This window comes from Lissotriton helveticus, chromosome 3_1 (assembly GCF_964261635.1).
Source record: "Lissotriton helveticus chromosome 3_1, aLisHel1.1, whole genome shotgun sequence".
Taxonomy (NCBI): Eukaryota; Metazoa; Chordata; class Amphibia; order Caudata; family Salamandridae; genus Lissotriton; species Lissotriton helveticus.
In genome coordinates this window covers 435,607,930-435,620,654 of record NC_136061.1, presented here as the reverse complement: position 1 = coordinate 435,620,654, position 12,725 = coordinate 435,607,930, and the positions used below count along the sequence as shown (strand labels likewise).

At 43.6% G+C, this 12,725-nt stretch overlaps 1 protein-coding gene across 1 annotated transcript in view; it reads left to right on the top strand.

The window, feature by feature from the left end:
- INO80D (INO80 complex subunit D) overlaps positions 1–9,589 on the top strand; it is a 239,870-nt gene extending 230,281 nt beyond the window's left edge. The window contains exon 11 of the mRNA XM_078680295.1: positions 8,282–9,589. Within this exon, the coding sequence (XP_078536421.1) occupies positions 8,282–9,447 (1,166 nt within the window). The 3' untranslated portion in view covers positions 9,448–9,589. The remainder of the gene's footprint in view (positions 1–8,281) is intronic.
- Positions 9,590–12,725: the final 3,136 nt, after the last annotated feature.

Genomic DNA, 12,725 nt, shown 5'->3' with positions numbered 1-12,725 from the left:
GGAGTGCCTGCAGGTAGACTGTCATCGACTGCGTCGCATCCACAGCATCCTTGGAGCGTCTTCAGCATCCTTCATCCCTGGCATCGGGACGATTCCATAGGAATCTATTGCAATACAGATTAAGTGCCCGGAACTGCTTGAAGTCTGCATCTTCTGTGGAGGTAACTGTTCTTAAGGACCTTGCTCGTGTCTGATTAGCTCCCTTCTGGAGTACTTCTACCAGATCCCATTGACACTTACCCAAGTTTTCTTTGATAAAGTTTCCAAATGACCAGTTTGTTGAATTTGCTAGGCTTGTTCACAGTTTAGTGAAAATGTTGTGATGTGGTTATTTTTTGTAAAATCCTTATCTCCTGAACCCTCCGGTGGATCTTTTTCGTTCTATTGTCCAATTTCTTATACAAATACAGTCTATTTCTAAACCGGTGTTGGATTTTTTTGTGTGTCATGTTGATTTCTACAGTTGTTTTGGTGCTGTTTAAATGATCTACACTTGTTTCTCTGGGTAAGCCTTTGTGCTCTGTGCCACAGGTACCCAATATTGAGCTGTAGGTTTGACCGACAAAACCCAAGGGTTCTAAAAGGGTTGGTAAGTATATTACATAGTGAAGTTGCACAACCACACCATGTAATACACCCAATTTCTTCACAGATCTGAACACGGTTCTTACATCCCTCTTGTGTGCTCCTTTCAGACCTCTCCACAGCTGTCCCCTTTGGCTCCTCTGCCTCAAAACAGTCTTTCTTATATCCATAACACTGGCACAGTGGGTGAGCAAGCTTTCTCCGTCGACATGCCCTGCACCACTTTCTGCCTAGATAAACTAGTTCTATGTACTCAAAAAGCCTTCTTCCTCCTGAAGGTAGTGACTTTATTTCATGTTGGGCAGAATATCACCCTCCTGGTATTCTTTTCTCCACCAGGTCCCTCTAAGGAGGAGGGGAGACTCTAATAATTTAATCCAAAAAGGGCACTTAGTTTCTACATTGAGTGTACCTGAAAAGTTTGATTAGCTAGTTGCAAATAATGGCAAGGCAGTGCAGAAGAGAACCATCTCTTGCTGGATCATGCTTGGAATTAAGATGTATGTATGTATAAATTGTTTGCTAGATCTGCTACACATTGGCCAAAAAGGAGCCCCCAGAAGGCTCACTGGCCCACTCTACCAAACCACGAATGTGAACACCGCATTGGCAGGCACGGTGCCTGTCCTGGACATTTGTCAGGTACCAACATCGGCTCCCCTCCATAAGTTCACAAAGCACTTTTGTCTGGACAATCTGGTCCATCAAAGGGCACTTTGTCTGCTTGGTCCTGTAGGAATTTCTAGTTTGAGCCAGTCCAGACTCACCACCTGGGAGCTACTGCTTTATCAATTATCCAAAAGGCGAGATCTGTGGTTAAAAGTCTCAATCAGAAGAACATGTTACTTACCTTCAGTAATGCTCCTTCTGGTAGAGACTATAACTGCTGATTCCTTGCCGACCCTCCCATCCTTCCTCATTTAAAATGTCCCACTTGGAGATCTGCACACTGGCCACTATCTATCTGATATTTGGATTCTGCATCTGAAGTCAGGGACAGCTCAAAGCAACAAATGCCCGCGCTCATGGGTGGCGCATATATAGGGCACCATACATCACTTCCAGAGCATTGTCGCTGCAGAGCCGCATGGTGCCACATGTGTGCAAAAAGAGTGTTACCAAAGGAACGTAACTTGTTCATCTACAATCTGTAACATAATGTGAAAAAAAATCTACTGTTGGAGATCAATTGGCTTTCAGAAATGCTTTTCATAAAAATCCAGGCCTACTTCCTTTGCTATATAATTTCATAATTAACTGACCAGACCTATGGCTTCTGGCTTAACTTTTCCCTGTGCACCAATAAAGACTAGAGGTGTTATCATTGGCTTGTCACGATAACCAACTCAGGCCTACTCTGAGCGTAAGCTCACCCACAAGTTAACCATAAAACAATAAAATTGCAAATGCATACAAAATTACAGTTGACAAAGCAAAATACTATCTAGAGAACCTAGTAAGGATTACTGTAGCGCATATATTTTATGGCCACAGTTTGGGACCGCAGTACCAAAACCCTTGCCGATCATGGTGATCTATAAGATTCCATGTAACAAAATACCTGTGTACAGGCTTAAGCATGGTGTAATCCCAATCCACACTTAAGACTATTCCCTTTAATAAAAGCTTTTCAAAATAAGTAAGTAAACAGGAAATGCCCTCGCAAATGGACAGGAGTATGGACTAACTGGAACACTTACAGAGGGGATATCTGTGACCCTGTTACCGAATCGGACGATGATAGCTCAGGTAGTAACTCTGAAGGGGAATGAGAGATCTGGAGGGAGGGGAGGGTATGTACTACTAATAATGTTTATAGAAAAAGGAGTTTAGAGAAGGCTGGTTTTATTATACGAATACTATTGGATGATTGTAACCTTGAAATTCACCCATGCCAAATGTCTGTATGTAATGTGTACTGAAACAAATAAAAATTGTTTAAAAAAATTAAAAAAAAAGTAAGTCATGCCTACTGGATTTGTAATACTTTCATAATAAACAGGTCTAATGGAGTAGTCTAGCTGCAGATTCCTTACCCTAGAATTATCCACAAGCGCTAGACTAGATCTGGACATTTTTCTACAGCAGAACCTCTGCATGTCGGTAGAGGACACACGGTGACTCAGTGCGATGTCGTCCATGGGATGTGATGTCGTCACGAGTCCCTATGAGCCCTCCCCTGATGCGCTGACACCAGTTTCTTCCTTTCTGCGTTTCCACGCAGATTGGGTTTGTTACCTTTGTCCATTTTTGGCCTACCTCGATGTTGTCGACAAAACAGGGTGCTCTTTTCTGCATATCTTTGTGGCCCTGTGAAAGACAATGTCGAGCCCTCATCCTATTTTCTATTGTGTCTAGGCGCACACCCTGACTCAGAATGGTGTGGCTTGTGTCTTCAACTTCAGTCATCGGCACTGCAGGAGTGCCGCATGACACTGGTCGTTGCACGATGGTCGACGGCTCCTCGAGTAACCGATAGACGGTCAGCTCCCGACGTCCTTCATCCTTGCTTGATGAGTCATGCCGGTCAGTGCTGCGGCCTTTCCCGACTTTGCCCCTAATGGGCGGTGTCCCTGGGTCACCTCCTGTTCCACCGATATCTGAGTCCGAGTGGATGTCTGTTCCACGCCTTCTGGTTTTTCATGGCACTCAAGCGACTGTGGCTCAGATGAGGGACTACTCTATTCTTGCCATTTTGGCTCTCAACCTCCTTCTGCCGTGCCTCTCGGCAAGGGTAAGACCTCGACTGACTCCACATTGGTGGGACCTTCCATGGTGTTAGAGGGGCCCTCCGAATTCGTGCTCCACTCCTTTTTGGCTCTGGTGCACAGCCTTTCGTGTTATTACCTGTGACGCCTATATTGGATCTGTGGGCATGACTCCGGCATCAACGTCACAGATCCCCTCTTCTACCCGATGCTGAGGTTTCGCCTTTCCGATGCCTGTTGAAGTTGGTAATGGCACTGGTGGACCAGTCCCCTTTGGCTATCTTCCTCTGCTATCAGAGTAGCTTCCTGCTTTTTTCTCCATGGCTCCTGGGTATTTTGGTGATACGTGTGCTCACGTAGATGAGCCTTCTCCAAAGTTTCATTGGGTTTCTTAACTTGATGATTCGAGTGCCCCTGACTCTTGCTCATTCTTGGGCCTTTTTTCTCCTCCTTGCCTCGCTTCGGAAGCTTGCTCAGCTTTTGCGTAAAGTTTTTGTTCTGGGGCGGCAGTTTTGTTATGTGGAGGTGACCATTATCCCCTATTTGGGTGCTTCAGCAAAGCCACCGAGCCTGCGCTTCCCTTCAGTGAAACCCTCTTTGGTATTTGGTTGGGCACCATCAAGCCTATTTCAAGGGCCTTTGTAGACTGATCTAAAGATCATACGCACCATTCTGCCCCTGTAGACCTGCTCTGTCTTTTCTGTCCTCCCTGCCGTGCCTAATGTTCCTCCAGACAGGCATTCTAAAGGTCTGTATGCTTTGAGCAGATCTATCTATTCTGCTGCCAGCTCCGCTTTGGTCCCTTAATACAACTTGTGTTATGGGCCGTTTTTTTCATGTATTGTGGAATTTGGTCTCGCTCCTTCGCTCCTCTGTGCTCTGAGTTTCTGGATACTCTTGCTCAGTTGATCCAGGATGGCTGTCAGGCGCCTACATTGCTGATTCGTGGTGGCATGGATACCACAGATTGTCAGAGGGGCCATGGCCCTTTCAGTAGCTCTTCGCCGGCGTGCTCGGCTACGTACCTCAGGCTTCTCTGAGGCAGTTCAGTCTGCATTGGCCAACATGCCTTAGGTGGTCCATATCGGTTTGGCTCTCAAGCTGACTCCGCTTTAGGCCGTTTCGGAATAGTCTGAGTGGAGCTGTATCTTAATACCTGGTTGCCATACCATCCTCTTACTCCCAACTGTACTGAACTATTATAGAGTAATGCCGGTTAGTTTCTTCTTTGTATACTCCCCATGGCATCTGCTGTGCCCTGCTCCAGCAGGCATTTTCTTTTCTTGCATTCTACCCGGTCTACGATAGGTTGTGTTTTTGGGACGCATCTTACTTTTTGACTCTGTTTGGTGTCTACCACTGTGGCTGCACTGTATTCTTTGCTTTCTACCCCAGTTCTGCTTTGTGTATTTTCTTGGTAAAGTGCGAATTCACTGTTGCCATCCTCCCTTACAGGGTACTTAATCAGTATGCCTTACAGGTACTCTGCCATCTGTCTGACTCCAGAGTACTCCTTAGAGTGGATTCATAGGCAATGCTTTGTGCACTGGGGCATGTCGGTGGATGGTGCACGGGGGTTCTGCCCCCCTTCCGTTGAGTCTTTCTTCATACCGGCCAGGGGTTTTGTTCCCTACACAGCCGGATGCCCTTCTTCCCTAGCAGATGTGCGGGAAGGGGCATGGTTATTGACCTAGAGTGCATTGTCCAGTACTGTCCTTAGTGGTGTTTCTTCTTTCTCTCTTCCAGCGTTAGTACTTCTTGTGCTAGTTCTTACTGTGCACAGGTAGGACGGGCTCCTGCCCTTCTCTTTTGTCTCTCCAATTCCTTTTGGTCATGCCATGTCAATTCTTGGCCTGGGTGGTCTACTCAGCTGCCCTGCCTCTTCTGTGCCTCTGCATGCCCCATTTTCCCTTGCTTCTGCCTTGCGCAAAGCTGCAATTGTTTTTCCCTTTGATTGGAGACTTTTTTTTTAACTCTTCCTCTTCCACCGCATTTTCTTTACTGCACTGGCTGTTCTTGGATGTGCCTTCTACCCCTCCTTGAACTGGGGATGGAAAAAACAGCCATATACCCTCCTTTCGAAAATGGGTTCCTTGGCCTTCCTCTTTGTTTGCTCGTACGGAGGCTTGTGATCCCTTGGGTTTCTTGTCTAAGGTGTTTCTTCCGCTTCTTGCATGTGCGGGCATGACTCCACCCCTTGAGGATTTGTCTCCCTTGTACTAGTACAGACACCGAGTTAAATTTTGGGTGACGTCCTGATCCTCACTCGTGTTGTTCCTTGGCCAGGTGTGGGTTGTCCATGTGCACCCAAGGGTTTTTTCTTCCTTCTGGCCTTCGCGTGGGCACTTTCATTTGTGGCATTGGTCTTCACATGCTATTTTCACTTAAAGTAAAGCCTACTCCTCTGCCTAGGCCTTACCTGTGTTGGCCCGGTTCCACTAGACCCTTTCCAGTCCTCCATTGTGCTCTTTCTCCTCTCTTCTGGCGAGGTTCTCTCCCCTGCGGGTTTCTTCTCAGTTGTCTTTCAACTGCCTAATCGTGCAGTTCAGTCGGTAGTGTTGGTACTGTCTGCTTATTTGTTTTTCTGGGGTGTATATGTGGTTTCCACCCCACCATTTCCATTTCGATGGGGCTTTTTGGCGGTTTCTTTCAGCCTCTGACCGCTGTTGTGGTTACTTCCATGTACCCCTCTTGGGTTCATTTTGTTATGCTGTGTGTGTTTGTTTATAAAGAAAGCTATATCTATATATTTTCATACATATCTATTTATTATTATGCCTTCTTTCATGGGATTCTGCATTGGATAGTACCAGAGTGCTTCCTTCTCCTTTGTGGTGTTTCCTCTACCTCATGTGGTCTGTGGCCATGATTGTGGTTTTGGCATGCAATTCTGCTTGGGCTACTGGCTGATGCCCTCTGCATTGCCACCTTCATCTATGCCTTGAAGCTTTAGCCCAATAGTTTTAGCAATTGTCCTTAGCCTCCCACTACGGTCTCTTGGGACGGTTGACATTCTGGGAGGCATTGTAACAATAGGTTTCTTTGGAGTGTTCTCCCACTCGTCTTATTCTTCTGCCATGGTGTCCTTTCCTTAGTTGTGGCCTGGCTGTGGATTTGGTTTGGTATGGGGTTCTCCCTGAGTTTTCTGGTGGGGTGTCTTATTTTTCTGATGCTGCTGAATGGCCTAGTCCGGGATCCTGCTTGGAATCTGTTTGCAGGCCCTTCTTTTAGGGATGGTATTGCTTGGTTATCTATTCTAAGGTACGGATTCTGCTGCAAGATATCACTATCAGTTGAATAAGTTACTTACCTTAGCTTAAAAATTAAAAAAAAAAGACAACATACAGAGGGAAGAATAAGACACACAACCCAGACTTCAAGTCATTCTTCATATAAGCGTTTTTCAAAAAGAGGACTCTTCTTGGGCTCACTGTTTCCATAGCAGTGTATAAACGTGGCACCACTTTTCAGCGCGGAAGCTAGTCTCGGGAGGAACTGACATCAGCGCATCAAGGGAGGACTTCTATGGACTCTTGACACGTCATATCTAGTGGACAATACAGTTTGGAGTCGCCCGGCGTACTACACCAATGCTCAGAGGTACTGCTGTAGAAAAATGTCTGCACCCAGTCTGGTGCCTGGGGTTAATTCTAAGATGAGGAATCTGCAGCTAGATCTATTTTCTACCAGATAACGCGTTACAGAAGGTAAGTAACTTTTTCATCAAACCTATAGATTCTGGCATGACTTTTACCAACGAACCAATAAGGCCTATACTTTTTACCATTGTCTTAACACCTTAACCAGCACAGCCTATTGGAGTGCACATAAACTGGCAACCATCATGCCACCAGTTTTATAATTACAAATGCATAGAAAAATGGTGTCCATAACAATATTCAACCCCTCCATAAGGCCTAACAAGAATTATCAGAGTGGAAGCCCCCAGGGTTTGACAGAGTGAATGGCCAAAGCAAAACCATTACTACAGTGACCTGTGACAATACACGTAACAGAATAATTGTCTATAGCATGTAACACGATGTGATAACAACCAACTGTTAAATGCTTACTGGCTTTAACAAATGCTTTAAACAATAAATGAGCATTATCAACATCCTTGTCCTAATAAGCAGGTCAGACTTTGGGCTTCAGCCACAATGTTTCCGAGTGCACCAATTACACCTATAGCTTATCACCATAACCAATTCAGGACAACTGTTTTTGAGCGTACACTTTTCCATAAGGCTACCATCAAGCCCATAGTCATAACCTTTAGAAAGGAGTACTAAATTATAGTTGACTAAGGAAAATACATCCCTTCTTGGGGGATCTAATCAGTATTCTCACAAGCAAATCTTCTATATCCACTGTTCCCCACAGGAGAACTACTACAATGATCAGTGAGATGTAACAAAAGACCTATCTGCATGCCTTAATGTAAAGTAATAAAAATCCATTCATAAAAGTGTATTGACTTTAACATATTCTTTTCACAATAAATGTCAAGCCTACTGGCTTTATTGTGCCATTTCATAATAAATAGATCCGGCATGTAGCCTTGGTAATTGGCTTACCGCCATAACTGATTCAGTCCAGCTACTTTGAGTCTGTGCGTTCTGAAGTCTGTTATTGATTGGAATGTGGAAGCAAAGAGCACCTGCCGAGTCAAACCATGTACTCCTGTGGGTGGAGCCAAAGTCCCTATGTAGTCCTCCTTAAAGCACTATTTTTAGGTTGCTCCTAAGGTCTGTTGACAGGGCAGCTGTCAAGCCAGATCTAAAAATGGCTTTTTACTCTGGTGTGATAGCACAAAATGCGTTTTTTTAATAGTCAATGCAAAATTTACATTCTACATAGTCTTGCCCTATGTGCGCTAAACATACTATTTTGTGATTTCGCATTAATCTCAAGATACAAAATAATAATTGAAAATAATTTAAGTTTTTCTTAATGTGTTTGATTTCTGGCCTTAATGTCTTTTTTAGGTAAGAATGGTGATCTTCTACCAACCAGAGAAGAAGCTGAGGAACTGGAACGGGCCTTGCAGGCTGTGACATCTCTTGAGTGTTTGAGTAACATTGGAGTGCTGTCCCATTCAGATGGCGTAGCAGTGGGAGAGCTGACTGACCGAGGTATTGGAGTATTCTCCACAGGGATTGGACCTTCAGGATTACAGTCCTTGACTCGTGATGTTCACACGGACTTGGGGGAACTACTCAATGGGCGGATTGTGCATGATAACTTCTCCAGCCTGGACCTTGATGAGACCTTGCTCCGCTCTTCAAGCTTGTCCGTCTCATCTGTGCCCTTGGGCAGGCATATTCATGGGCAATTCTCTGCCCCAGCCAATGTCAGCCTTACTTCTGTCACACTAGTAAGCCCGAGTGGCCTTGGGGAAAGGACCTTTCCAGGATCATTTCATGGACTTCACGACAGCAGCCATTCCTCTCAGAGATCGCTCCCTGTCCAGCTGCTGAGCAAAGTGGAAGACCTGATAACCTCAAGGCAGCACTACAGCAGTGACCACTCACACTCTTCTCCCTCTGGAAACCATTATGACAGTGAACATGTGCCCTCGCCCTACAGTGACCATATCAGATCTCCCCATACTGCCTCTTTCACTGGTGATAGTTTGGCAGCTTCTTTCTCAACAGATGGACCCCTGATGGCACAGCACTTGCTTAGCACCCAGCTAGAGGTTCCACTTAGCGGGGTTGTCAACCCAAGGACTCATTGGGGGAACCTTCCTGTCAATCTTGGTGATGGCTCACCTTTTAGCAACCTCCTTAGTGCAGATGGACACCTTCTTTCCACTTCCTTGTCCACGCCCCCTACCACCTCCCATTCTGAGGTCATCCAGCCTGCCTTCTCAACTGTGACCCCTAACAGCACTAGCGTGCTCCCAGGGTTACCGCAGACCAGTTTTAGTGGCCTGGGTCCCTCTTCCACAGAGATGGTGGCCTCCACGTCTCCTAAGCTGCAGCTCCCCCAATTCAGTGCTGCCTTTGGTCACCAACTCGGCCCTCACAGTGGCATTCCCAAGGATCTACAGCCGAGCCACAGCTCCATAGCACCCCCAACGGGTTTAACAGGAGCCACTGCTACGAGTACGAACAGCATGCTGGCTTCCTCATTCACCACTCCTAGTTGAGCATAATTCATTTTTTCATTGTGTGAGTGTGTGTACATAGGCAGGTGGGTGCAGGGAACTTATGGTTCCTTTCTGTAATGTTCTCTCCTCTTTGAGTATTTAAATATACCTAGATATATATATCTATATATATTATATAGATATATGTATATAAATACACACAAAACAGGGTGATCTAATCCTCTTTCAGCTTTGGGAGGGGTTATCCTACTGCACATCAATATGTGGTATTGAAGCTGTGCTATTGACTGGCTCTCTTCTTTCTAACAAACGCCCTGTACCCAGTATTCTTGTTTAGAAAGTGGTGAAGGAGAGGTTGTTGGAGGGCAATTTGAATCTATGCGGCAAAAGCATCAAATGGAAAGATACCTCACATTTAATATTGCTCAATACTATTCCTTGTGGATGTTATTAATTGCTTTATCTGCCATGTCAAATGCTGGTGTTGTAGGAGGTGTGCTTCCGGAGGATAGAGGACTGATGAATAATCAGAATGAGGGGTGAAAACTCGAACTGTGCCTCTGTATCCTTGTAACATGCTCATGCTGGGATGCTTAGAAAGAAGCCATTGTAAAATGTCCCTTTTCAGCAATCTATACAGGCTGTTTCTAAAAACATTGTCATGCTCTTTGTGGTACGAATGGTGAGCAACCACACATTTGAAGGTTTGTGGTTGAAGATGAATCCTTGGGTTAGCTAGATGTTGGTTTGTATCTCATATTCAGCACACTTGTTGAAAGGAACAGTCTCAAATGTGATGGTTTTCTTATTTGGAATTTGGACTAATGTCACCAATAGCAAAAGGAGAAAGGAATTGTGGCCGAATGAACATCTCGGTGAGCAGTGTTGGTAGCAATTTTAAATTGGAAATTCTGCTGGGCTGCCACAATTATCCTTTGAAAGTGTTTAATTTAATATGTGTCTTTCTTTGGATTCCCTGCAAATGTGTTATTGCAAGCACATCTGCAATTTTGCAGTGATAGTTTCTTGCCAGCTGGCACAGGAAAATGGTTAATTATAGCAATGTTCTACAACAGACATCACTCGCCCACTAACAGGGAAGCTAATTTTTGGGGTAGACAGTTGTGTTAGATGCCACATTGAAACACTTGCTTTGTGCAAATTTAGTTACTTTGCATCAAAGGTGCTTCAGGAATTGTCCTTTTCACACCCTCTTGCTGCTATTGAAATATTGGAAATTATACCCTTATGAAAATAAAATGCTAAATATCATGCATCTTCAATTCAGCCTACCTCCCTCCCCTGCAGCCTGTTTTGTCTCAACTTGTGGTCTTTTTCGAAATCTGTGTATTACAGATTTAGAAGGCTTGTTTCAATTTAGTAAGGAACATTTTCTCTTTACTCTGGAAGTTTGGTTCCATAAGATTTTAGGACTGTGGGGGTAATCCGTGTTTGGGAGTAATTAAATTTGATAGTAGCAAGATCAACAGATGAAAGTTTATTTCTGCGGTGGAAATTCTGAAAAGATTAATTTACCTTGCTCTTTCAACTGAGCAGTTCTCCTCATGACTCATAATGGTATTCATGTGTGTTTTCATAATGAAATTAACTACTTTAGAAATATGCCAATCTCTCCTGGCCCTGTTTGTCCCCTTATATTTAAATTCTGGATGCAACCCTTCTGATATCCGATTCATTTCCAGCTGGAACATTGCAGCAACTGGGATCCTGCAGTCTTTTTAGACACCTTATCTCTGGGCTGATGGTTTTTCTCATAATATGCATAGGCCCTCTACCAGCACTGGAGATGAAACGGAGTACAATGGCTGCTCCTACAAAACACCAAATAAAAGTTCTCATTCTTGTAATAGACTCTTATCAAGACTGCAAAGGGATTGGTAGTAATATTTTTAATAGGCAACCATGTCACAGCGGTGTAACCCCTCTTAAAGTTTTTTTTACGCATGCTACTTGCATGACAGAAGCACTGGCCTAGTTAGTCAGTTCAGCTTTTGCACCCATCATTTTTACCATTCACTTGTACCCACATTTTCTCATCTCTATGGTCAGCAACATTTCTAAAGCTGAAAGTGCAATATCTGAGCATACGATTGGCACAGTTCTTGTAATTTTAATCCGTATTTCCCTCTTGTCATTAGAAGTTTGATTTATGTCTGAAAGTTTGCAAATGAACTATCTCGGGAGAACACTTCCAGTTCCCTGTAATACAGAATTGTTTTGCTTTTTGGTGTCTGACTGATTTAGGAGCCCTTTTGATAGTTTGCATCTTGTGTAAGGTAGTTCTGATAACCGGTTCTAGCTTACTTTATTTAAATATGAAATCGGCATTATCTTGGCTTTCTACATATGGACTCTTGTACTTTAACACATACACATAGTTCAAACAACTCAAACATGTGCAGCCACTTTGACTAAGAGATAATAGATGGAGAAAGCCATTAAGTGAATAAGATCAGATGTATTTTCTCAATTATTCAATACTTTTTAAGGCTTTCGGTATGAAAGACATTTGAGCATTCAACTTTTAAATTGTAACCACAGAGCCTTGTTTTTAATCCACTTTTTAAAGAATCCATGTTACAGGGACTTCATGTTTCTGGTGTTGTATAGCTGTATATGTTGCGTCTTGTGCTAAATGTGTTTAGAGATCATGTCCGAGATTGAAATTAAATGATGAAGCCAAATTAGATTGTTTTCTTGTTCACTGGGTGTAATGTGTGTCTCTCACAGCATGTCTTGTAAACATAAGCAATACCTTTGTTTTAAACAAATTTTCATACAGTTTTAAATTTCAGACTTTTTTTGGTCTGTCAGTTTCTACTCATTGCAGATTCATTATCCCATCGCAATGTGCTGCAGCACCTGTTTTAACCTCGATTTTTTTTAAACAATTTTGAAAAAGATATTTATAGAATTGATTTCTCAAAAACACTTCTGTGCTTTTCACGCTGGTCTTCCAGAGTCATAATGACTCCACTTTAGTTGGGAAATAGATTGGTGTTGCTGCTAGTATTGTCACAATGTGTATAGAACATGTCTTTTGCCTCCCAAGATTTCAGCCTTCTAGCTTTCAGATTAAGATTTCCAGTAAAATTTGGCTTTCCTTAAAGTTATCATAATGTGTGTTAGCTTCCTCAGTGGAAGACGTTTTTGCTGGCCAGGTGGAGCAAAAAAAGCCATTGCTTCCATCAAACTCTTCCTAAACCTTGAAACACCAGAAAAATCAATTTCCTGTTTTTTTTAAATTTATTTTTTATTTTTTTAGCCTTGAAATGCCTTTCCCCTCACAGTAAGGA